Here is a 27,059-nt window from a genome sequence, read left to right as displayed (position 1 = left end):
AATGTCTAATTATAAAGGCCCTTCTGTTTATACACAAAGGAAAACTTAGCCTGGTGTAAAATGCTGGGGTCACAATTTTTCTAGAACATGTAAATGCTGCTTAAAAAATATCTAGCATCTAGTGTTGCAAATCAGAAATTCCATTATGGTCTAATTATTTTTGCTGGATAAGTAATGTATTTGATTTTAGTTTAGTGAAGATTTTTATAACAAACAGGTTTGTCCTAGAGAGGATGAGACCAGGCTGCTACTTAAAGGCAAGAATTCTGAAGTTTCGTCTCACATACTTTGGGCATGTTGCAAGGAAGGACCAGTCCTTGGAGAAGGATCTCATGCGTGGGAGGGTGGAGGGACAGTACAGAAGAGGAAGACCCTTGATGAAATGGATTGATTTAGTGACGAGTAACGGTGGCAGGTGTGTCAGACACAGTAAGATTGGCACAGGATAGAGCATGGTTTAGGGCTGTTGTACATAAGGTCGCTATGAGTCACAGGTGACTCAATGGCACATAATAACAATAATTTTTATAGCATTTTCTCTTTATACTTGGATATCTGTGAACTAAGTTGTATGTACATGTTGATCGTTTTCTCGTAAATAATCTCCGTGACCACTGTTGATGTGAAAACTTGACTCTTTCTTTCAGTTTAGGGAAATTGTCTTCTTTTTGTGGATATTCATCTTTCATTTGTTTTGTTTTTTTTTGCAACTATTATTATATGGACATTTTAACTCCAGAATCTTCTCTGTTTTTTGGTTTTTATGTTTGGTTTGTTTGTTTTTTTTTTTCTTGTTAATACTATTTCTTTGCTTTTTGGCTTTCTGGATTTTGAAAAAAATGTCTCAAATTTATTTTCCAGTTCACCAGCTCATGCTTTGGTTAAGTTCGATGTCACAGACCTATGTAGTTACAGTTTCAATTTCAGAAAAACCTCAGTATTGTCAAGGGAAGGGTTTTTTTTTTATTTTTAAGGAAAGCTTTTGTTTCTTGGGTGGTTTGTTTTTGTTTTTGACCCGCTTCCTCTTCCTGTTTTCTCAATGTAATGTGATCTTAGGGAGCTCTGGTGCTGTGTTCCTTAGGGAGATGTGCTGCTAACTCAAAGGCAAAACCTTTCCAGCAGTTCAAATCCACCAGCGGCTCTGCAGGAGAACGGTGAGCAGTCTGTCTGGTGCGATTTGCAGCCTCACAAAAATCTACTGGAGGGGCAACTATGAGTCTCTTCTAACTCAAAGAGAGAAAAATTGAGATTATTTTTTCTTGTTTCCTAAAAGACCAAATAAACCAAAAACAGCTTTACAGTTTAGATATTTTACATTTTCCACACTTCCCCTTTCTCAGTTTGGGCTCTTAGAGGCTTGTGGGGTTTGGTTCCCCATTTTGTACACTGATTGTCTTTTTAGGTCCTGAGGTTCTGTAATATAGATCCAGCCACAGTGGAGCAGACACAGCCTGATTCCCCCACCCGCACAACGGGGCCTGTGAAACCCTCAGAGTCTCAGGTAGCAGTTGCTTGAAAGTGGTCCCACCCCTGATATGAGGGTGGGTGTAGATTTCTCCCTGTATGATGAGTGGGGCTGGTCCAGCCAGCAAGTTGGGCAGACTTCCTCTCCTTAGGGTTGGTGGATGACTTAGAAAACCTGACCAAGATGCTTAAAAATCTCTTTTGCTCTGCTTTGGTCTCTTTAATACTCTCTGACTTTCTTTCCTCTCCTCCCCTCCCCTCCCCTCCCCCTAACTCTTCCTTTCTCTCTTGCTAACTCTCTTCCTCTCTCTCTCTCTCTCTCTCTCTCTCTCACACACACACACACACACACACACACACACACACACACGCACACACGCACAGAGGCACATTCTCATAATTCACATTGTTTCACAATTTACCAACAGTTGCCAGAAAAACTCAGCTTGCTTTTCTGCACAAAATTTTAAAGTATAAACAAGCCACAAAATCCTTCTGCCCATGAGTGGATCATAATGGCCCGTATGCCCTCTGTCCTTTAGCATTAAACTAGCTTCGAGCTTAGAGCTGGGAGCATTCCCAGAGCTGGCTTTAGACCTGGCATATAGGCCAGAGAGTGCCTGCCCTGGGGCCACTGACACTTGCTTAACCTGCCTGTGGAGTCCTTTGTTTTGGCTCACATCTGGGTGCCACGCCTTCTAGGTACTTAGGGGTGACATGTGAACTGATAGCCCGGTGCAGGAGCTGGATCCAAAATGAATAGTCAGGACTCCAGAGCGTGTCAGGGTTTCTGCTCACTCATGCCAGTGTGCTTTCTGCTGTGTCCACTTTAGACGTTTGCTCTCCCTCCTGTCTTCTACCTCATTTTTCCCTGGCCAGTTCTCCCATCAGCCACAGGGTTGTAAGGCAGCCAGTACTCGGTCAGTCATTAGTAAAGGACACCAGGAAGAGAGAAGCCGGTATGAAGGCAGGTATTTTAGAAGAGGCTGTCTGCCCATCTGGCATTAACTGGGAAAGGCTTCTTCCTAAGAAGTTATCATATACAGCCTTCCAAAAATGGGAAGGAAAAAAAGAGCATTAGAAAGACACACCATCAATGAAAAGGCAGAGAGGTCTAGTTATTTTTAGATGCTGTCGAGTCAGGCACAACTCATAGCGACCCTGTGAGCTGCCACACTGAACCCTGCCCTGTTCTATGCCATCCTCATCTGACGTGTTTGAGCTCATTGCTGAAGTTACCATGTCAGTCCCTCTCGTGGAGGGGGGGAGGGGCTTTTCTTCTCCCTAACTGATCCTCCATGTTTCCAAGCATGATGTCCCTTTCCAAGGAAGAGCCATGTCTAGTTGCATGTCCAAAGTATGAGAGAAGAAGCTTCACCATGCTTGCCTCTAAGGAGCACTCTGGCTGCTCTTCCTCTAAGACATATCTGTTTGTCCTTTCGGCAAGTCCATGGGATATTCAGCACTCTTCTCCAGCACTACAGCTCAAAGGCATCAATTCTTCTCTGTCATCCTTGTTCATTGTCCAGCTCTCTGATGTGTAACAGGTGATTGAAAAGACCACGGCCTGAATCACGCACACCTCAGTCTTCAGACTGACTTCAATGCTCTTCCGGGCTGTATTTCAGCAACTGTAATGAATGGTGTATGGGAGGGCAGACACTGCACTGCTGAGCTGGCGTCAGACACAGAGGATCAGGACTCTATCCTGCAATTGCCAACATATTGCATATTCTCAGTTTGCTCTATTTCCATGCTAGCTTTCTCCTGCTTTGCCACTGGAGAGTAATAATAATACGAGCGAGACACCCCTCCCCCCAAGTTGGACTTAAAGATCCAGTGGTGGGGTTTAAGGTAGAGAGTGAGATGACTAGTTCCTTCCTCCGTTCTGACATTCTTACTGAACCAGGCAAGCCATAGACTTGGTAGGATCAGAACTGCAAGAATGCAGAGATGGTGGGGTGGGGCGGCCAGCAGCCTGCACTGCCAGTGCGTGCCCGGCCTGGGGCGTGCCCTGGGGTGCTGGGGTGTGCCTTTCCCACAGAGTGACGTGGGTCCTGGACTTCGGTCGGGGCTGCGTGCCAGATCTTAAATCTTGTAGGCTAATGTGCTGCTTTAATGTGCCATCGAGTCAGAACCAACTCATAGCTGACCATCCAGGGAGTTTTAATTACACAGGAGGAATTCTCCCATCTTTCTTCCAAAGAACAGCTGGTGGATTCGAACCACATGCCTTGGAGTTGGCAGCACAGCTCCATACCCTCTAGGCCACCAAAACTGCTTTGTGAGATGGTGTAGGGGAATGAGTTGCAAATCATCAAAGTTTGTAGCTAGAAACCGTTTGAGTGATAGTTGAGTGAGGAAAACCAAAGTCATCAGGTTTGAGAGGTGTGATGAGGTCACATATGCTCAGGGGAGAGCTCATAAGACCAGAATCTGAAATGATTAGTATGGAGGGACTGCAGGCAGAGAAGGAAAAGAGGGGGTCAGAGATACTGGTGGGGCTGCTTAGGGCTTATGCTAGGGGAAAGCAAACGTGAGCACTCAAAGGAGGTGCTTCTAGCAGTTAAGGAGCTGAGAATGTGGCCTCCTTAAAACTTGTTCCCTAAGTGCCTACCTCACCTCCTCTTGGGCCTTGGCTCTATCTCGTGCCCTTGATGACACTGTTTGTAAATCACATTGGGCATTTTATATCTCACTGGGGTTTTGTTTCTGATCCCAGAGAGAAGAAAGGCTGCTGCCAGGAGTCAAGCAGTGTGGGACAGAGGCAGTTGACCCATATGTTAAGGTTTTTCTCTGAATTCTTATTCAGAGTGCTTATGAGTTCACTTCAGAGCCTTTCCCTTCTCATAAGTTCACTTGTCATTCCCTTCAGAGTCATGAGAACCTGCCTTCATTTCATGGAGAAGCCTTGAAGATAGACTGCATTGAATAGGTGGATAAAAGGGACTATCTGCCTGCACCTTTTGTGTTTTAGAGAAAGAAGCAAGGAATTGAACGTAATCCAAGCCATAGTCAGGGGTAGTGTGAGTATCTGGCTCTCAGTTCTCATGAAGCTGGTCCATTTTTCCAACCACAGGAAGCAGATAGGAATGCTTGCTTCTCAGAATGTGCTGCTCAGTGAGAAGGCTTGAGGCAGGATGCAGGCCTCAGACGTTTTGGAATAATTTTAAACAAGAGTTGAAATGAATACATTTTTCTTATGATTCCTAACTTGTGAGAGTCCACTATTTGGCACCCCATTTATCCATCTATCCATTGAACCAAAAACCAGTTGCTGGTTCCTGGCAACCCAAGTTCTTTAAAGTAGAATGACACCATAGAATTTTCATGGCTGTGGCCTTTTGCAAACATCACAGGATTGCCAGGCCTTTCTTGCAAGGTGTTTCTGAGTGAATTCCAACTGCCAGCCTTTCTGTTAATTGTTGTTGTTACATGCCATTGAGAACCCATTTGTAGCTTGCCTGCCAGTGAGTTTTCAGAGGTTGTAAATTGCATGAGAGTAGGTTTCCAGTCTTTGTCCCAGGAGCTAGCTGGTAGATTGGAACTGCATGCATTTGGGTTGGCAACGTCTTAGCCAGTAGTAGCAGAGCTCCTAGGCACTTAAGTGTTTATGCCACACAAGGAGTCCTGTCTGTCTAGCCTTTGAACAACAGTTCAGTCTGTCTGAAGATTAAGGTGTGCCTGATTCAGGCCATGATATTCTTAGTTATCTGCTACACGTCAGAGAGCTGGATGATGAATAAGGATGACCAAAAGAGAATTGATGGCTTTGAGTTGTGGTGCTGGAGAAAAGCACTGAATATCCCATGGACTGTCAAAAGAACAAACAGATATATCTTGGCAGAAGTGCAGCCAGAGTGCTCCTGTAAGCAAAGATGATGAAGTTTCATCTCTCATACTATGGGCATGTTGCTAGGCAAGCTATTCTTTAAGAGAGACATCATGCTTGGAAGATGGAGGGTCAGTGAAGGAGAGGAAAACCCCAATGAGATGGATCAGCACAGTGACTGCAGCAGTGGGCTCAGCGGATCAAAGATGATGAAGATGGCGAATGATCGGGCAGGGTTCAGGTCTGTTGTTCATAGGGTCGCTATGAGTCATACTCAACAGACCCTAACTACAACAACGACTATGATAGATGCTTCAGGCAGATTTTCAGGTCTTGTCTATAGGGTTTCAGTCTGCAGATTATCTACCTGCATGCAGGCCTGAGCTTCATGACAGGAACTCACAGATACAAGCAGACATTCTCATAAAGAGATATGGCCGTTTTAAAGTGGGACAAATTGTATTTGATTGGAAGGACCAAGAAAGCCTTAATAAGAGTTGGCGTTTGAACTGTACCTTCAAGAGATTTGACTACAAGAGTTTTTATGAAAACATATAAATTGTTTCTTCAGCTGTGTCACTGGGAGGTGGCCAGCAGCCAATCTGGTTAAGTGCTTTTATCAACAGTGTGAATGACTGAAGAACATCTGACTTGCCCTGGAGTTGTTTGCTTTTGCAAACAAGGCTACTTCTTTGCTACTTTTCCAAAGTGAAAGGTACAAGTTGCTTTTTAGCCATTGTATCTTGTCAGGGAGGGAGACTCATTGTAGACATAAAGATAAAAATGGACTAAAATCAAAGGATAGAAAAAAAATGTATCAAGGAAATGGTAACTAAAGAAAGGACAGAAGTATCAATATTAATTTCTGATACAATTGATGTTAAGACAAAAATGAGTATAAGGGGCAAGGGAGACATTATAAAATGATTAATGGGTCGGTCTAGTGTGAGCAAAACCGTAATAAATATCTGTGCATCCAGTGAAAGAGCTCCAGTATAAAAATCAAACATAACGGAAATATAAATAGACAGCTCCACAGACGTAGTATGATATTTTAACACATGATTTTCAATAAAGGTTAGAACAACTGGAAAGGAACTTAGCAAAGATACAGAAGATCTGAAGAACACAATCAACCCACTTGACCGTAGGTGTATACATAGAGCTTGGTCCAACAGAGACACAATATACATTCTCTTCCAATGCACATTTTTCAGAATAGACTACAAAGCCAGTTTCAATAAATTTGAAGACATTAAAATAATAGAAAGCATCTTCTTGAATCGGAACACAATAAAATTAGAAATGGAAGGATGGGGAGAACCCAAATACATGGAAAATGAATAACATTCCACTTTAAAACTCTTGGGCAATAGGTGGAATTTTTAAAATCCCTAGTTGTTGTTGTTGATTGCCATTGAGTTGAACATGACTCAGCGATGCTATGAACACAGGCCTGACTGTAGGAGGAACTCAAGACTGTCTTGACTGTAGCGCCATCTTGTTCGAGACCTCTGAACCTGAGGGCCAAGTAAGCGTAAAAGAAGAAAGATGAGGCAGAGATCCAGGTAAAAGTTAGTGCGTGCACCTGAAGATGCCACAGTGGCAGGAGAGTAGAGAATGCCACAGACTTGGGACGCTGACACAAATTTGACTGGATGCTTCTGTGTAGAACTCTGACTCAAAGAACCAAGGACTTCCATCACCATTTAATTCCTATGAACACCTCTGAGAGATCCACCTTCCTCCTTGAAAGCCAGCCCCATTTTCATCTGTTGCCCCAAACGTACGATATTCTGGACTAACTCTTTGCTTAGTTGTGGTTGGATGTAACATGCACAATAAATAGTTTCTACTATGTCGCAGACTAATAATAATAATAATAATAATAAATTTTTAAAAATCCCTAGAATCAAATGGTCATAAACAGAACATACCAAAAACTTTTGGTACACAGCAAAAACAGTGGTCAGATGCCAATTGATAGCAATAAATACAAACATAAAATGAAAAGAGCCATCTCTTGTTAAGTTCCATTCATAGCAACCCTATGAATTGCAACCCTTACCTGTCCTGACATACTTGAAAAGTCACCATATCAGTCCATCTGGTTTTGCCAACCCTCCACCTTTGCAAGCATGATGTCCCTCTCCAAGGAATAGCCTCTTCTAATAACATGCCCAAAGTATGAGAGTATTGAAGCTTAGTACTCTTTGCCTCCAAGGAACACTACAGCTCAAAGGCATTGGTTCTTCAGTCATCTTAATTCATTGTCCAGCTCTTAGATGTATAGCAAGTGATTAAAGACTGTGGCCTAAATCAGGCGCACCTTAGTCTTCAAGCAGACATCAATGCTCCCCAGGAATTTAAAGAGGTTCCCTGACAGCATACCCTCCCTAGGGTTTTCCAGAGCTGTAATTCACTTGAGAGGAGATTGACTATCTTTTCTTTCAAAGAGCAGCTGGTGGATTTTCACCCTCTTTGCTTCTAAGGAGCACCCTGGTTACACTTCCTCCAGGATCATCTTATTTGTTCTTTTGGCCATCCATTGGATATTCAGTACTCTTCTCCAACACCACAATTCAAAAGCATCGATTCTTTTTATTCATTGTTTAACTTTCTGATGTACAAGAAGCAATAAAAAATTACTATGTCTTGGATCAGACACACCTTAGTCTTTAAACTGACATCCTTTCTCATTAGCACTTTGGAGAAGTCCTTGACCAGTAGATTTTCCCAGTGCAATGTGTGTTTTTATTTCTTGCCTGCTACTACCATGAGTGTTGATTGTGGGTCCAAATAAGATTAAATCATTGACAACGCCAGTCTTTTCTCCATCTATCATAATATTGCCTGTTGGTCCAGTGGTGAGGATTTTTGTTTTCTTGATACTGAGCTGTAATCTACATTTAAAACTGTAGGCTCAGGACTTCAGTAAATGCTTTAAGTTCTCTTCACTTTATGCAATCAAGATTGTGTCATCTGCATAATGCAGCTTGATAATGAGTCTTCCTTCAATCCTGATGCCATATTCCTCTTCATATAGTTCAGCTTCTTAAAAAAAACCAGATCTATATAAATGGAAGAACATGCTATGTTCATGGATAGGAAGACTTAACATTACCAAAGTGTCAATGCAATAAAAATTAATCTGTAGTTAGAATGCAGTCTCAATTCAGCTTCTATCAGCATTCTTTAAAGAGATGGAAAAAAGCAGTCACCAACTTTACATAGAAGGGATAAAGACTGGAGTAAGCAAAGCAACATTGGCAAAGAAGAGAGGAAGAGCCTTCTATTTCCTTATTTCAAAAGTTACTGTACAGCCGTGGTATCAGAACTGCCTAGTATTGGTGCAGCAGACCATAGAACAATGGGATGGAATTGAGAACCCAGAAATAAGCTGATCCTCCTGTGGACAATTGATCTTGTATATAAGTAGTATTTGCATACTATCTTATATATAAATATTATTTACATACATGTTGAGGTGTGGATACATGGGCAGGCCTGCAAGTTAAACAAGTATGGGTAGCAAGATAGGCTTACAACCCCAACATATATAGGTGGTATTGTTGATTGCCTTCTGGTTGAGCATGACTCATAGCAACCCTATGAACAAAAGGCCTGAAGCCCTCTACAACTATTGACATTTATCAAAGTTCATAGAGTTTCTGGAGGCATGTTGTTGAGGAAATGGATAGGTGTGGTGGAGGATATTTCTACAAAAATATTTGCATGCTGTAAATATGTCCATGAATATGGTAAATCAATTAATTAGGGGACAAAAGTTTGAAAGCTTCTTAGCCATAACCATGAGTCACTGGGCTTGAGGGGTTTAGAAGACCACAGTCTTTGGAGGAAATGAAGTTCAGTTTGCATAACATTTTTCATAAGACCTACTGTGTTTCATTTGAAATTGACATGACAGCATTTACAAAACCCTACTGTGTTTCATTCGAAACCTACTGTGGTGATTTTACAACTGTGGTCTTAAAAGTTAATGGGCGATCAGGATGCAATGTCTGGTCGCTCCCTGTCTGGATGAAAAGAGAGTGAAGAAAATCAGTGACTTAAAGAAACAACTGGTGCTGAGAACTGATGAACTATGTGAACCATAGCTGCCTTCTGAAACCAGAAGAAACTGACCATGTACAGCTACCATTACCAACCACTCTTGATCTGAATGGAAGAAAAATGTAGAAAGTCATAAATAAGACTAGATTAGAAATGACTGGTGGAACTCCTGAAATTGTGGCTCTTAGACAGCCTTCAAAAGGGCGTGAAACCTGTGTCCTGGGATCACCTTGCAGCCTGGGGTCAGTAGATTGGTGTGTGCTCAGAATGGTTTTCCTTGTTGATGGCTTTAACTTTTGCCACATGCTCATAATGGGAATGAGATGAATACCACCTCTTGGGTAGGAACATTAAACAAGGTGTGTAGACTACTAAGAAGGGGATTGATTGGTCATCCTTGCCATCCCACCAGACTGAAAGTGAGCATCTTCAGAGGCAGAAAACGGGACTCTTGTGACTAGGTTGGAAAGAAGCAGCAGAGTGTGCAGCATGTCCCTCTAGACCAAGGATTCTTGAACAAGGTGGACTGAGACCACTAGCAGCAGCAACAGAGATGGCAGAGACCCAGAGACCAATGTGAGACAGAACTGAACTAGAATAGTCACCTCACAGAGCCCGAGTGGACGGCCTTCACCCAGGCTTACTTGGAAGGCTAGGACAGACGCCATGATTGGCAGAACTGAGAGGGCTTTGTAACATTGGCCCAAAGCTGCATCGAAGGTCAGAGAGCTGCCTGGCAAGGACACCCGAGGAACTGCCCTGACTAGGGAAGTAATATTTCCCTAATAAGCCTTATAATTGTGATTGCTGTCTGTGAGTTCTGTATGGACATTGCAGTAGATTAGCAGACCCTGTAGTAGAGCAAGAGCCCTGGGAGGGACAGTTGGTGCTATTAATAGGATTAATAGAAGACACAATAGAATCGGGCGTACGTGTGCCCTCAGAGGACTCAGTTTTGTGTTATGGATGTTGTTGATGGGGACTCTTTACCTTTGTGGACTTAGTGGAGGTTAGACCTGGCAACCCCCACGCCAGATGCACTTTTTATACAGCTAAGCAGCAGACCCTGTTGATGTGCTCTTCCAGTCATTTTTGGATAATCTTCAGAATCTTGCTTGCATGTGATATTAAGGATTCAATGATTTCTGCACTCTCTCAGATCACCTTTCTTTGGAATGGGAGCAAATAGAGATCTCTCCCAGTCAGTTGGCCAGGTGGTTATCCTCCAGATTTCTTGGCACAGCTTGGTGAGCACATCTAGGGCAGCATGTGTTTGTTGAAATATATCGGTCGGTAGGCCATCAATTCCTGGGGCCTTGTTTTTTGCCAGTTTTTTCAGAGCAGCTTGAATGTCTTCCTTCCTCACTCATATGTTGTTTCGTGAAATTCTTCTGTGTCTGCCAATTCCTTTTGGTACAATGACTCTGTATACTCTTTCCATCTTCTTGTAATACTTTCTGGATCATTTAATATTCTGCCCAAAGCATCCTTAAGTATTGCAACTCAAGGCTTGAATTTGTTCTTCAGTTCCTTCAGTCACTTGCTATGTATTAGAGAGCTGGATAAATGACCAGGAATGATAAAAGGAAAACTTATGCCTTTGAGCTGTGGTGTTGGAGAAGAGTATTGAATATACCATGGACTGCTAGGAGAACAAACAGGTTCATCCTGGAGAGGGTGAAACCAGGGTACTTCTTGAAGGATTCTGAAGCTTCGTCTGACATACTTTGGACATGTTGCAAGGAGGGACCAGTCCTTGAAGAGGGACATCATGCTTGGGAGGGTGGAGGGACAGCACAGGAGAGGAAGACCCTCTCTGAGATGCGTTGATTTAGTGACTGGGGTAATGAGAGTAGGTGTGTCAGAGACAATGAGATTGGCACAGACAGGATAGAACAGGGATTAGGGCTTTTGTACATAGGGTCACTATGGGTCACAGGTGACTTGATGGCACATAACAACAACAGAAGAAGAAGAAGCTAAAAAGTGAACAGTAAGACTCATGAGGAATGTATTTAGAATAGTTAACTATGAGACCCAAGGGGCATGCATTTACTCAGAAACAAAACTCAGAAGGCAAGAAGGGGCAAGAAAGAAGAATGAAATGAAAGTGAGTCACTGGGAAGAAAGTGAGAAGAGGGCTGTTAGACTGACAGCCTTGCAACGAATAAAAAAAATAAAATATGTTCATGTTGGTAAATGGAAAACCAGTTGCTCTGGAAACTTTCACCCAAACTACAATTTTTTTAAAAACGACTAAAAAACACCTCCATTTGCCCTGTGGTTGGTTGCATTTTAAAAAGATAGTATGCCTCTACTGCTTCTCTGTGTTGCTATGTAAAGGTGTATGTCCGGTGGAGATAATTTTTCAGTTGTTGCTCAGACAAGCCATATCCTGCCCTGGGACAGTGCTGCTCTAGAGATGCCGCCTCTACTGGCTCTCCTTTAAAAAAAAACATCCAAACCCACTGTCATTAAATTAATTTCAACTTATAGTGACCCTGAATGACAGAGTAGAACTGTCCCATGAGATTTCCAAGGCTAACGGAAGCCGACTACCACATCATTCTCCCATAGTGATTCGTGAGTTTGAACCACTAACCTTTTGATCAGAAAATACTTGAACCATTCTGCCACCAAGGCTCCAGGGCTCTTCTCTACATACAGTCTTCATATGCACTGTGTTTTAATTCATGTCCATTGTGTTTTATGCAATCATTCTATACATTGCTTCATTCATGGACTTTTTATTTGCTGTAGTCATCCATATGTTGTATTTTATATTATTTAATATTGTTGATCTCTGCCTTTTCCCACCCCATCTAATCAACTCCTCACTGCACCTTGGTTTAGCTACAAATTTTATTTAAAGACACTTTTAGGAACTGATCTTCTTGGAACCCAGGGACTGCCAGTAATTGCTAAATGAGATGGTCTCTATTCCCGGGTAGTTAAAGGTCAAACTCCTTTACTTAGAGTTGAGTATAGAAACTTCGGGAAATCTCTGTTGGCCTAGTGGATAGGGAGTTGCACTGCCAACCCTGAAGGCAGGTGGTTCGAATCTACCAGCTGCTCCAATGGAGAAAAATGGACATTCTCCTCCGGTGTTATTTACAGCCTCTGAAAAACCACTGGAGGGTCAGCTACGTGTCGGTTTTGACTTGACAACACATACCAACATGATTTTTCCTTTCCTTCTTGCCAACTCTGTAATCATCTAAAACAGAATTAGCAAATTGAACAATTAATACTTTATTACTTTTTTTGACTGTATGGTAAGCCGGGAATGTCTTTCCATAAGAATCCATGGATAACTCAAGGAGTTAAGCACTTGATTATTAACTTAAAAGCAGTTTGAATGCATGCAGAGACTCCTGGTTGTCTGCTTCTAGAAAAATCCCATGGAAAACCCCAAGAAGCTCCATTTTGCTTGGGCTCCTATGCGCTCACATGTGAGAATTGACTCACTGGCAACTTGCTTGGTTAATGACTTTCTAAAAAAACCCAGAGTTATGAGTTTTCTGAAGAAATTATATTCTCTCATTACATCAATGATTATAAAATCTTTACCATCATGAAATAGTGGTAGTTTCTCCGATATGATCATATTTTATTCATGTTTAATTTTGTGATCTATTGCAAATTTATCTTGATGTAGAATAGGAAGCCAAGATCTAACTTGTTTTCCCTCATTTTGGTAGCCAGTTTCTCTGGTGCTAATTGTTGAAAACTCCTTTAATCTATGTTATTATAGATGATGATAATCATCGTCATCTTGCTTTGTTATAGGAAGCTCTGGTGGCCTATTGGATAAGGAGTTGCACTGCCGACCCAAAGGCAGGTGGTTCAGTTCCACTAGTTGCTCCCATGGGAGAAAGGTGGGCAGGTACCTCCCATGCGATTTACAGTCTCTGAAAACACACTAGAGGGTCAGCTATGAGTCTGTTCCAACGCGTTTTGAGGTTTTCCTTTATTATAGAAAACATTAAATTTGTATAGATGCTAGGGCCTGTGTTAGGACTAAGGAATCTCGGTGTCACAGTCAACTAAGCATTGGTCTACTAATCAAAAAAGTGATGTCCACCAGTGTCTGTGTGGGAGAAAGATGGGGAGTCAGCTTCCTCAAAGATTTACAGCCTTGGAAACCCAGAGGGGCAGCTCTGCTGGTCCTGTGGGATCAGTTTGAGTGGGAATCTAATTGATGGGATGATTTTTTTTAATTAATTTCAATGACCATCTACAGAGATTTTGGATTTCCATTCATTCATTGTTGCACTTTTCTCCCCACCCACCGCCCGCCACCCCAGTTCGCTCTTCTTGAAAAACAAAAGAAAAACTCCTTCATTGGTATACAATCCCCCTCCGCACACCCCGACCCACACCCACACCCCGAGTATACTCCACTCTGCAACCCTCATTCCAGACTCTTATGATAATCATAATGCCCTAAAATATATTACTTTTAAACTATTCTCTCCCTCATCAGCTTCAGTGCAATAAACATAATTTATCCAGTTGATAGGATTTTTGTTAGGACTGGGTGGTCAGTTCTGCTGCTCTTTCTCTTGACTCTTAGGCTCCTACCACGTTCTTTTAATAATGGTAGTTCTGTAGTGTGCTTTATCTGGGAACACGAATTCCCCTTCATTACTCCAATTGTGTTGGTTTTTTTTAAAATCTTAGCTATTTGATTTGTTTTAAAATCATTTGGTCAGGTTTCAAGTCTCACTTACATGGTTGGGGATTTGTGTTTTCACTTATATTGTTAAATTGCTTTGCATGTGTGTATTAATTTGAAGACATGCCTGCTGCAGAGCGACAAGGACTGCAGCCTACAATATGGATTAAGGCTCAATGTCAAGAAGACAAAGATTCTCACCACTGGACCAATTGGCAGCATCAGGATGGATGGTGAAGAGATTGAGATTGTACACAGCTTTAGTTTGCTTGGCTCCATAGTCCAACAGTCTTGGCACCAGCAGCCAGGAAATTAAAAGGCGCATTGCCATGGGAAAGTCTGCTGTTAGGGACCTCTCCAAAGTACTGAAGAGCAGTGGTGTCTCTCTGGAGACTAAGGTGCGTCTGATACAGGCCATGGTCTTCGCAATCACTTGTTATGCATCAGAGAGTTGGACAATGACCAGGGAGGATAGAAGGAGAATTGATGCCTTTGAGCTGTGGTGCTGGAGAGAAGTATTGAGAATACCATGGACTGCTAGGAAAACAAACAGATTTGTCCTGGAAAGGGTTAAAGGTGGAGGGACGGCGCAGGAGAGGAAGGCCCTCTATGAGGTGGATTGATTCAGTGACTGGGGTAATTGGGATGGGATTGTCGGAGACAGGGCGATTGGCACAGGACAGAGCAGAGTTTAGGGCTGTTGTACATTGGGTCGCTATGAGTCGCAGGCGACTCGACAGCACATAACATCAACAACAACATATTTTTATTTGTACTTAGCCCCTCTGGCCAGGAACTTGAGGCTTGTTTCTGGTTTTCTAGCCTTCTTTAACTTGTGAATTTTTGCTATTTCCTTCATATATGTCTGGCATATTTCCTGTTCAGATTATATCAGATTATACTGGTATTTTTTTTTTACCAATATTGAAATTGCTATTGTGAATGTGATCATGGAATTTCCCTCATATTTGACTGCCTTGCTTTTCTATAAGAGATAAAGCTGTTTTCTTCTCTTTGAAATCTTATGTAATTCACTTATTATTCTGAGAAATTTCTTATTATTTGTGTTTCAGTTGGTTCTTTCAAGTATTCTAAGTGCAAATACCCGTCATTTTGAACATGCATTCCCAGAGATATTCTTCTTTATGTCTGTGCTCAGTCAGGGTCCTTATCATGGTCCTTTACTGCTCCCTTCCCCAAAGTGTCAGCCACAGAGTGGTGCTTGATGAGAGTCCCTTGAGTGAGGGTGAGGACATCATTAAGCTAAGGAAGACTAGAGTCAGTGTTGACCCTGTGTAGCAGCCTGCTGACAGATCACCCCAGTGGTCTGTACCTTTGTCAGCTGGGAGGTTTTGGACTTAGGAGGACTTCTGCTGCCAATTGCCTGTTTCCATCCAAAGAAAATGGACAAGCTGGAGTCCTAGGGGCAGCGGGTCCTTACAGATAGGATGCTGGTTGAGGCTGGCAAGTGTCTTGGAAGGTCTTGCTTTCCTTCCACCAGGTCCCTGGAGCTGTGTACCTGGCAGGCAGCCTTGCTGAACTCTTTTTAAGGAAGGGCATCCAGCATCACACTCGGCCTTTCTCCTGAGTGTCCACAATGCAAAGGTGACGACAACTGGGTCCGATTCTTCTTGTCCATTTTTTTGTTGTTAGTTTCCATCAAATTGATTCCAGCTCATGGCGACCCCAAGTGCACAGAGTGTAGTACTGCTCAGTTGGATTTTCAAGGCTGTGACTCTTTGGGAAGCATAATGCCAGGTCTGTTTTGCCTTTGGATGGATTTAAACTGCCAACCTTTCGGCTAGTAAGGGAGTGCTTAACTGTTTGCCCTTCACTCCTTCATTGGTTTAGCATTTCAAACCAATACTGTTGATGAGCATTAATACTGTGGTAATTTATCGTAGTCATAGTTTTTCTTAAGAAGTGGGCCTTCCTTGCAAGAGATCCAAGTTGGGTTCCCAGCTAGTGCACTCCCTGCGTAGCCACCAACTACTTGTCAGTGAGGTTCACACGCTGCTGTGAAGCTGAACGGGTTTCTGCAAAGCTTCCAGAAAAAGACAGACTAGGATAAAGACCTGGTTGTTAACTTCTGAAAAATCAGCTACAGCAAACCATTTGGATACAGTTCTGCTCTGGCATAGATGGGATTGACATGGGTCAGAATTGATTATCCAGAAGTTAGTGTAGTATGGTAATTACTGGTAAATACAGCATATGGTATTATTGTCGTGTGCTATTGAGTCAGAACCAATTTAGCTTACCCTCCAGTGGATTTTCTGAGGCAGTAAGTCACATGGGAGGAAACTTCCTGTCTTCTCCTGGAGCAGGTGGTGAATTTGAACTGCCTGCCTTGGGTTTGGCTGCTCAACTCTTTCCCACTAAGCCAGTAGAGTTTCCTGTCATGTAGCATAGATGTGGACGAATGCATAATGGAAGTTAGAGAAGGAAATTACAAAGTAATGCTTTAGCATGGTCTTTTTTTTTAGGATCAAACATTACTTCCCCAAAATTGTTTTACCTAATAGAACCAATTTAGCTCCTGTATGACTTTATTTCTTCTTCTGCATAATGATGGTAACAGTAGTCTTTATCTTCAGGTTCTTCTAAAAAAATGCTTTGTTGTGTTTTAGGTAGACACACAGAAAATTAAGTCCCCCTTTATCCATTTCTATACAGAGAATTCTGTAAAATTGGTTACAGTTTTCACAATGCATCTGCTTTCTCATAATTTTCATTCTATTTGATCTAGTATCTGGGCCCCTCTTTGCTTTTGGGTAAATGTGAAAGGTTTATAGTTGATTGTTTGGATGCAGCACACTCCTCACTGGTGACATTGGTTTGTTTTTTTTTTATTTTATTAATTTATTTATTTTTCATTTCAGTGAACATCTACAGAGATTTTGGAATTCCATTCATTCTTTGTTGCACTTTTCTCCCCCCCCCCCCACACCTCCTCTCCTTGAAAAGCAAAAGAAAAACTCCTTCATTGGTACATAATCCCTGCCCCCACCCCCACCCCACCCCAAATATAATCCACTCTGCAACCCTCTTTCCTTACTCTTATAATAAACATTGTCTCTTTTATAAGCCTATCTGTTATTGGCTGAAAGAACTCTGAGAGTGGCTTCAGTGCCAAGCTTAATGGTTGTTTTAGGGCAACAGCCTCAGAGGTTCCTCTGGTTTCATTCAGTCTGTTAAGTGTCATCATTTTTAGGAATTTGAGCTTTGTTCTCCATGTTTTTCATTCTATCATATTCCTCTACTTTGGGTCCTTGGCTACATGTTTGGAATAATGAAGCTATGATTTGTGTGGGCTGTTAGTCCAAAGGTACACAGTTCAAATCCACTAGCTGCTCCATGAGAGAAAAATGCAACGTTTCCTTCCATGCGATTTACAGTCTCAGAAAATCTGCTAGAGGATCAGCTGTAAGTGGGTTCTGACTTGATGGCATGTAACAACAACAAAACATTAGTCCTGTGGATAGTGTCTTTGCTGAGATTTTTGTTTCTTTCATTCGCTTTTCTCCAGATGGGAAGAAACCAATAATCATATCTTAGATGGCTTCTTACAAGCTTTTTAGACCATAGATACGATTGACCAAACTAGGATAAATAGCATATTATCTTTATGAACTATTCTGCCAATTGACTGAGTTGTCATAGCACATTGTGAATTAAGAGGTTCTTATGCAGCTTAAATGGGAAAATAGGTGTCAAGTCTTGGAATCCCAGAAGGATCAACATCCTGTTTATTTGTGCTGTATGGTTTGAGTAGAGAAGATATAGATAGATGCTTCCCAGGGTGTTGGGTGCACTCCGTCACCTGGAGGACTTAAGGGGTGGAAAGAAATTAACTTTCTCATTGTATGTTTTTAAGGAGTCCTGGTGTCATTACACGTTGGGTTGCTAATCCCGAGGTCAGAGGTTCAAATCCATCAGCTGCTGGGCTGCTAAAAGATGAAGCAGTCAGCCGTACTAAGATTTACAGCCTCACAAACACAATGGAAGGACACTATGAGTTAGAATCCACCTCGTGTAGTGCTTCAGGAATATGTATCTTGATACTGTTTCCAGGGAGCTCTGTTGGCCTGGTATTTAGGGAATCTTGCAGCTAACTCAGAGGCTATATCTCTCTGGTGATTAGAATCCACTAGGGGCTCTAAGAGAGAAAGATGGGTAATAATATCCTTCCCAGGCAGGCATTAACAGCCTGGAAAAGCCAAGATAGGTAAGCTATGAGTTAGTGAGTTAGTGCCCCCTAGAGAGCAATGAGTGAGTGACATTGTTTCAAGCCAGATGTTGTATGTAGGCTAGCTATTTTTTTCGTCAGTAAATTTCTTTAAGGTTTTATCAGTCATTTGAGCAGTCATCAGAACCAGGGAGCTTAGTGATAAGGAGTTGTGCTGCCAACCCAAAGGCACGCAGTTCGAATCCGTCAGCTGCTCCCTGGGAGAAAAATGGACAGTCTCCTCCCTTGCAGTTTACTGTCTCTGAAAACCCCCTGGAGGGTCAGCTATGGGTTGGTATGAGTCATTTCCAACTTCACAGTATGTAATAGCAACATCACCATAACCACAACCATTGACTTTCTAGGAAAAATGCAATCCTAGATCATCATGAAAAGTCTTGTAATTTTTTAAAAAAAGTAGTTAACAACAGAAATTTGAAGGAAAGTGGGATGGGTAGAGCAAACAGGAAAGCCCTAAATCGAGCCAGTTTTGTGTGCCCTCAGCATCTACTGTCGAGCCTGTTCCAAGCCCCTGTGCTGCTCATGCGCACTTCTGGACAAAGGTCACAGCGAGGACAAGAGCGACATCAATATGGAGATCGAGCAGCGGCAGGAGGAGCTGGACACCATGACGCAGGCGCTGCAGCAGCAGGACGGGGCCTTTGGTGCAGCTCGCGAGCAGATTCAGTCCTCCATCCGCCAGCTGGCCAGCGCGCGCGAGAGCACCGAGAAGCTGATCCACACACGCGTAAGCGAAGTGGTAGAGCACGTGCAGGCGCTGGAGCGCGAGCTGCTGCAGAGCGTGCAAGAGCAATACGAGCACGAAGTCCGGGAGCTGGCCAGCCACCAGGGCCGCCTGGACACGGTGCTGCAGCGCATCCACACAGGCGGCGAGCTTGTGCACAAGATGAAGCTCTATGCCTCTGACCAGGAGGTGCTGGACATGCACAGCTTTCTGCGGGAGGCACTCTGCCACCTGCAGCAGGAGAAGCCCCAGAATCTGCAAGCCCCCGTGCGCACGGAGGGCTTCGAGGAATTGAAGCACCAGTTCAAGGAGCGTCTGAAACACCTCATATCATGCATCGCCCAACAGGCAGGTAAGTACCCCGGGCACTCAGGTAGGGTAACTTACTTGCCTTCCACAGGGCTTACTCCTCAGAGTTGCCTTCTGAGGAAGATAGGCCAGAAAAGATCATCTACCTTTAAGAGAAAAGGAAATTAGTTTTTCTTGAGTTTAGTCAGATCATAGATTTCTTTTTTTTTTTTTAAATAATTATATTTTATTAATTTTCATAAACATTTACAGAGATTTTGGGCTTCCACTCATTCATTGTTGCACTATTCTCTCTACCCTCCTCCCAGTTTGTTCTTGTCCAAATGCCACAGTGCTTGTCAAAGCCAGTTCTGATTAATCTTCTTTGTCAGTGTGTCCTTTGCCATTCCCTATCACTCCTCCCTGAGAGAGACTTCACCCTGAGTCATAAGGAAAAGGGGACGGCGTATTCTCTTAGCTACTTCCTGCTGAAAAGGGACGCTGTGGGTTTCAGGGTGAAGATCTTCTCTCACTACTAGGGCACAGGATAAAGGAAGAGGCCTTGGCACCATGTCACAGGTACCCGGAGGTGGGTACTTTACACAAAGGATCCTAGCTGTGGCTCTTGGGAGACGTGAGATATTGACAAACTACAAAGATTATTAGGACCAGGTTAAGATTTTGCCTTTAGAGGGGACTAGTTAACCACCCTGGGGTTAATTAGCTTAAGCTTCTCTTAGCACCTTTGTTCAGGAACTGAGCAGTCAACTCAAAAGTCAGGCAAAAGGGGCCTGAAAGCATGTGCTTGCTCTAAACCATGCAGTACTCAGTTGAGGAGAACCCTTGTCCCCAGGATGGGGTGTCATCTAGACCAGCTGCCACCCTTTATAGGTCCTGCAGGAATTGGCCATTTAGGAAATGAAGAGACCTCAGGAGATCTTGACCTCAGGTGATACCCAGTCTAACCAGGAGATGAGCTGTGGGTGCATCACAGAGCTGGAAAACACTTGGCTCTGCAGTCCCAATCCAAGAGTCCGAGCAGCTCTAGACAAGCTCGTGGCATCCAAGGAGGTCTCTCAGAAACAGTGGGCAAAAGAGGTTTCCTGGGTGAAGAGATGTTAATGACTCTGAATTGATCTGAAATGTAACCTCTGGGCAGCTGTGAGGATGCTCTTACTTAGAAAAAGGAGATACTGCAGAATTGGACGGCTTATCAGCAGGCACCAATGATGGATCGTTTACTGCTTTGCCTAGACCACATGGGTTCCAAAGAGTGGGCATGACTCTTATGCCTTCTCTACATAGGCCGTGAATGTTAGCCTGTGTACAGAAAATAACCCCACAGAGTTGAACTCACTAACCTTGGGCCTTATAACATGACAGGGGCAAAGAAAGGAGCCATTGTATGAGATATTGTGGTTATTTGAGAAATTGAGATTATGTGTAATATGTACCAGTCCCTCTTCATGGAATGTGGAGAAGTCAGTGAACAATGGTGGTTTCTGGATTGTCTCCACATTGCTTTGCTGGTGGCCTAGAGATGGAGAGAAGTACATTTGAGTTTGGAGCCAAAGGCAAGGTCACTCTAATGCTGGCCACTCTCCCTTTGTGCTGGGCTCATGCCCACTGTAGCTAAGAGAACTTTCCTACCAACTCCAAGCCCCTCTTTGAAGCTGCCCTTATTTGGGAGGAAGTCCTGGCAGAGCTTCCTCAGTTCCCCCTAGATATGAGGTGTGGGTCTTTAGGGACATTCTCCCTGTCACTGTCCCAAGCCAGGCTGCCCCTCGCCAGTGACTGCCCTGACCTCCCTGAGACCTTCTCTCTGTTCTCCAGATGCAGCTCAATACAGGAGAGCCAGTCCAGAAGCTGTCAGCACTCCCAGTGAGCCTTTAGACACTGATCAGGTAAGAAGGGGTTGAGGTGAAGCGGAAGTGGTCGGACCCAGCCAAGTGGATTGGGAGTCCCCTTGTCAGGAAGAAAACCCACTGCTTGCTGTTCTTATGCTTATAAGTAACAGAGTGGGGAGACCACCTGAGACAGGGACAGCAAGTAGCTGAACTGGCGTTGGGGTAAAGGAAAATATCCAGCAACGGCTGGCTGCCTCTGGACTCCTGAATGCCAAAGTAGCTTATAATAATATGATGCAAACCAGTTCAAGAGGGGTAGCTTTAAAAAAAAAAAGAGGGGTCGCTTGAGGCCTATGTGTGAACAAAAGGACTTGAACAAAGGGGTCACTGTAAAGTAGCCCAGATAGACATAGCCGATGGATGACCTCTTCCTCTCATAGTGAGCTCATCCAAATATGTGTTAATTTCCCTAGGGTTAGTAAATATGGACGTATCTCTCCCCCCAAGACACATGGTTCTTACAGAAGATTGGGGTGGGAATTCAGACTCCCATTGCAGCAGCATGGCTTCTAATGGTGGTGGTTGGTGGCCAGCATACACCTCACAGGCATAGTTAATCATGGCTGGAAAGCCCTCCTGTGCCATTTAATGTTATCGTTCCCTCGGCAGCACCCTGATTCACAGATGTCTACCTGCATCCACACACCTCCAGGTGTAGGGAGTACTATACTGTTTTCTTGAGGCAGCTGGTCTCATCTCTGGAATTCTCTGATTTAGAAAGTGCTGGCCTTAGGTGGAAATGACATAGCATCTCTTTGACTTGGTGTTCATTTCATCTCCTTGGTGCTCACCAGCATGCTCACCAAGAAGACCCTCCTCAGCTCCTACATGTGGCATCTTGTCTCTGCCCCATTCTGGTCATCTACATTTACAGGGGTCTAGGCCCAGGACTGATGATCCTTTATGGAAGATAGGACTTCAGGCAGAGGGCAAGATGGTAGAGAACCTGTCTAGATTTGCCATAGCATGACCCCATAGGTGAGAGAGCTCACTCTCTGCCAAGGCAATCAGGGAGAGCTTCCTCACGGAGGCAAACATTGCATCTGAGACTGTAGAGTTGAGAAACAGTGTGAAATCCAACCTGCTCTTTTACAAAAGATCAAACCAAGGCCCAGCTAGGTTAGTGTAAGATAGACTGACACAGTAACTGCAATAGGGATTTAAACCCAGCAAAGCTTGGGAGGATGACGCAGAATTAGGCAGGATTTTGTTTGTTGTGCATGGAATTGCTGTGTACCCTTGACAGCACCTAATACAACAACAGCATAGCAAGTGAGGCCTGGACTAGAATGCGTTTGGGGAAATAGATGTGTGTGTATATGTAGATCTATACACACAATTGCATAGATATTCCATATTTATCTACTCATCTGTTGATGGACATCTGGATTATTTACTACTTTTAGCTATTATGAATAGTGCTGCTGTGAACATTTGTCCAAGGATTTGCTTTTATTTCTTTGGGACATATGCCTAAAAGTGGAATTGTTGGTTCACTTGATAGTCCCATGTTTACCTTTTTGGAATAATTGCTCAGCTGGGCTTGCAAAGGGTAATAATAAAAACACTAATGATTGTGATATGGCCCATGCAACTAACAGGTGCTAGTCTAAATAGTGCAACTAACAGGTGCTAGTCTAAATAGTTTTCATATATTAGCACATTTAATCCTTATGATATGGTAAGGTAACTGTTATTTTTAGTCTCATTTTGTCAAAAGAAGGGGGCACAATTCACTTAAGATGATTAGCGTAACTTGTATGGCAGCTGTTCTGACCCCTACAGAGATAACAGTCACAGGGTGGCTGCTTTTACTAAGGAAGGACTTTTCTCACTGTTAGAAGCTTGCCACCATGGAAGGAGCTGCTTCCGTCAGTAAGGAGCCCTTTGTTGCTGGAGTTGTGTATGCTGGGAGCTGGTTCTCGGGCTTGGGGCGCATTGAGCAATATGGTCCCTGAGGCCGTCTCCCAGGCCTGTTAGGACACACCTAGATTGAAGTGGTCCCTGACTAGGAACCCTGGATGAGGTGGAGTCAGGGAAGATTAGGGGAGGCCTCTTGTTCCCAGAGGGAGTTCTGGTACTGTGGGTCACAGGGAATTGTGCTGCTCACCTACAGGCGTTGGCCTTTCCAGCTGTTCAAATCCACCAGTAGCTTCGCAGAAGAAAGAGGGGAAATCTCTTCTTCAATTTACAGCCTCTGAAAACGCGCTGGAAGGTTGGCTGTGTGTGAGTTCCAACTTAATGGCAGTGAGATTGAGTTGTTGAGTTATTACTCTCAGTTGGAGCGCTGCTGGCTTAGTCTGAAGTGAGTCTGACTCTAATGCAAAGGTTGCACATCTTCGATGGTTTAATCCACCAGAGCTTCTTGGGAGAAAGACGGGCATTCTACCCACTGTGATTTAGAACCTTGGTAACTTGATAGAGGGTCACTATGAGTCAGAACCAGCTTGATGAGTTTAAGTTGGGGGTTTTCTTGTTCCCAGGGGGCTCCCCGCTTTGGATCAGGCAGCCTGCACCTGGGGCTAGGTAACGCCCTGGAGATGTCACTCAGTCCTGGATTGGCCATGAGCCTGGAGTTCCTAACCCTGGGCCTGCTGCCTAGTCATTTCTGACTCTGGCTTCTTGATTTTTTTTTTTTAGCCAGAGAAGGTTCAGAAGATTCCAGAGCAGGACCTGGAGGTGGCTGAGGCCCAGTCAGCATCCGTGGTCCATCAAGAGCCGGGTGCGCATCCGGTGCCTTTGTTTGCATTCTCCATCAAAGACCCCACCTACAGACAGGTAAGCTTCTGCCTGCTTCGGACCCTCTGTGACCCCATTCATACTCGTCCTAGACATGGATACAGGCATGGGACACAGGTACCCCAGAGACCTCGTCCTGGGCTCCTGGTTCACAGGGAGCCATAAGACGCTTAGAAACAGCATCTGAGTCCGCTCAGCATCTTTTGTCCACTCTGAACCTTGGCTGGGGGGTCTTCAAGATGGTGCTGTACATTATGCACATTGTCAAAGCAATAGCAGAGCAGCAGGGAGCTCTGGGAGCATAATTGGTGGAGGGTTATGCTGCTAATCCCAAGGTGGTGCTTCTCTGGCAGTTTTGAACCAACAGTGGCTTCGAGGCAGAAAAATATGGGCAGTCTCCTCCCATGAGATTTACAGCCTCTTGAAAGCCTGCCAGAAAGTGAGCTGTGAGTCAGTTCCAGCTGGATGGCAGTGAGTTTTGCGTTTTATCCAAGAAGCTGGAATCCTGCCTCTCCACTCTCCAGTAATTCTGCTTTTCTATCCTCTGCATGTACTTTTATCAAAAGTACATGATTTGTTTGAACTTGAGCAAGTTCAGACTTATGGAAGTAGTTGATAAATGGTTTAAATCGCATCTGATGTTTTAAATTTCATCTCTGGAGTCTGTGCCTCTTCTTCTCCCAGCGCCCACATCCCAGCCGCTATATTAATATCCCTGGGACCATACGTCCCAGAAATTGAACTGCTGGACTTGCTGTCCATTCAAAACAGCTGTGTGTCACCATCAAGGTGGGAGGCCCCTATGCTCCTCCTAGTTGAATGCAAGCATTCCTAAGAGCTTTGGGTTCCTGGGTTTAGCCAAAGCAGTAAGGGGTGTAGCTGGGATGAGAAACCAAGCCTTAATCAGCGAGAAAGTGCTCATTAAGCACCTACTGCATGCTTGGCTGCATTGTCAGGAAGCTTTCCTGAACCGAGGAGGACAGTTAGAGGACAGAAGCCAGAGGAGGGTGGGGGGCAGCAGCCAGGACCAATGTACAGGGGACTACGGGAGGGCTTTCTTTCTGAAGAGGGGCAGGGTCTAACAGGCAGAGAGTCGAATCCCCTGCTGCCCATCCAGGGTCTCGACCTCACGCCCACTGCCCTGCCATCTGCATGAGCCCATGTTCCTGGGGATATCTGACCTGGCCCTGTGGTTGCCCCTGTACAGGAGGTCTCTGTCCCACCCACACCTCAGAAGAGGAAGGCCTGTCAGACCAGCTGCCCCCATAAAATCATCAAGATGGAGTCAGAGGAGGAAAAGGAGGCCAGGCTGGTCCTCAGCTCTCCCAAACAGCCCAGGCCCAGCACTTCAAAGGCAGTCTCACCACCTCACCTGAATGGACCCCCCAGCCCCGAGAGCCCGATCGTTGGAAATGAGGTCATCCTGTCCAGTGACAATCACATGACCAGCGAACCCGGGGAGGCAGGTAGAGAAATGGAGGGAGTGGGTGGGGCCCCTCTTCTGCACCACGACAACTCTAAAGCTGGGGAAACTAACCTGATTGTCCTGTGTGGTTGCTGGGCTGCTGCAGAATGGAGCAGGAATGGCCCATGGTTCATCTGGAAGTGAGAGGCCTTGACGTTTACAGGGGCTTTGCTGTGCTCTGACTGTGGGGGGCACGCAGCACTAAAACTCAAAATTCTGTAGCTTCTAACCCCAGCACACACTTCCACTGCCTTGCATACGGTGGGGTCTCTGAGAAAATGCTTACGGGTGGAGACCTTGGATAAAGACTTGGATGAAGTCCACACCTGTCCTTTACCTAAATTGTTTTCTGCAAAAGCTAAATCCCCTCCCAGGGGATCTCTTTTGTCTGAGATATTCATAGTCACTGCCAGGGACGGACTCCTTGGACAGAAGTTATGGTCAACACCTTGAATCTTGGATCAACAGAGTTAGTTCTGCTTCCCAGATCTGCCTCAACAGCTTTATTCTGCATTCTATGCCCCAGACTGAGCCTGGAGCCTGGTCACACACCAAGCCCTGACTGCATACCGAGAGTCCTGGCCTGTATTCCTTCCATTCAAGGGCCCTTGGCTCTTGAAGGGTTCTCAGTTAACTTTGGGGTTGAGAAGTGGAACAAATCAATGTGCTCTGTTAAGAGTTGCAAAAGATGCCCAGCTGCATGGCTTGAGTAAATATGAACAGCAAGGAAGTGGTAAAATACTCATGGCAGTGACCCCTCTGCACACACCATCCAGAGGCCCCGTCACATGCACAGTGAATGTCTGTGTCCCTCTCTGCAGGGCATGCAGCGCCCACTCAGAGCACTGGCCTGCCTATTCCACCCAAGCAGGACCTAATGACATCTTCCTGCCTGTTTCAGAAGAGCGCATCGTGGTGATCAGCAGCTCGGAAGACTCCGATGCGGAAAACTCGGTGAGTGGCCCAGCACTCTGGGCCAGAACTCCCGTCTCTCCCAACTCCAGGTCCTAGGGGACTCCAGGGTTGCCCTGCACCTGGGAAGTTTTCCAGCGAGGCTGTGAGCCTGGGTGTCATGGGAATGGCCTCCATGTGCCTGCTGTGTGCCTGGGCCACCCCAGCTCCTCCCACCACACCAGGACAGGTGCCTTCAGTAGGCATACATACTCTGCTGTAGGGTGGTAGTGTCTCCTTCCAGGACCCCGTCTCTTTTCTGGAATGTCCCATGCCTTTGGAGGTTCCTTATGCATTTGTCCTCTGAGTTCTCAGCAAGGGCTGGATGAGAATTCATTCCCTGTTTATTCCCAGCTACTGAGGGCCTGGGAAGGAGCGTGAGGTCTGTAGTGCCTCACATGTAGGGGACTAATGTTTAGCTAGTTTTGATTTCTTGTGTAAAGAGCATCTCACAGTGGAACAGATTGGCTTTAAGAAGTGTGACCCTTCTGTCCCTGGAGTTTGTAATAGAGGCTGGGCTTTACCTGTCCAGGGGCAGAGGGGCTCTTAACAGAGGGCACAGCTGGATTGGGTGGCCCTGAGCGTCCTTCCAGCCCTCAGTCTGAGGTTCTTATTGGAAAGCGCATGGAACCCGTGGAGACGGCTGCAGCACCCTCCTCGCCAGCTCACCTCCAGCTGAAAGCACACG

The 27,059-nt window shown here is 44.6% G+C and overlaps 1 protein-coding gene across 1 annotated transcript in view; it reads left to right on the top strand.

Annotated features, from left to right (window-relative positions):
* PML (promyelocytic leukemia) overlaps positions 1-26,431 on the top strand; it is a 34,926-nt gene extending 8,495 nt beyond the window's left edge. The window contains exons 3-7 of the mRNA XM_006888306.1: positions 18,781-19,373; positions 21,143-21,213; positions 23,857-23,994; positions 25,163-25,421; positions 26,322-26,431. Of these exons, the coding sequence (XP_006888368.1) occupies positions 18,781-19,373; positions 21,143-21,213; positions 23,857-23,994; positions 25,163-25,421; positions 26,322-26,431 (1,171 nt within the window). The remainder of the gene's footprint in view (positions 1-18,780; positions 19,374-21,142; positions 21,214-23,856; positions 23,995-25,162; positions 25,422-26,321) is intronic.
* The last annotated feature ends 628 nt before the right edge of the window (positions 26,432-27,059 follow it).

The sequence above is a fragment of the Elephantulus edwardii genome, unplaced genomic scaffold, assembly GCF_000299155.1.
Source record: "Elephantulus edwardii isolate Elephantulus edwardi_28Jun2011 unplaced genomic scaffold, EleEdw1.0 scaffold00066, whole genome shotgun sequence".
In the NCBI taxonomy this organism is placed as follows: Eukaryota; Metazoa; Chordata; class Mammalia; order Macroscelidea; family Macroscelididae; genus Elephantulus; species Elephantulus edwardii.
This window is presented reverse-complemented; position numbering and strand designations above follow the sequence as displayed.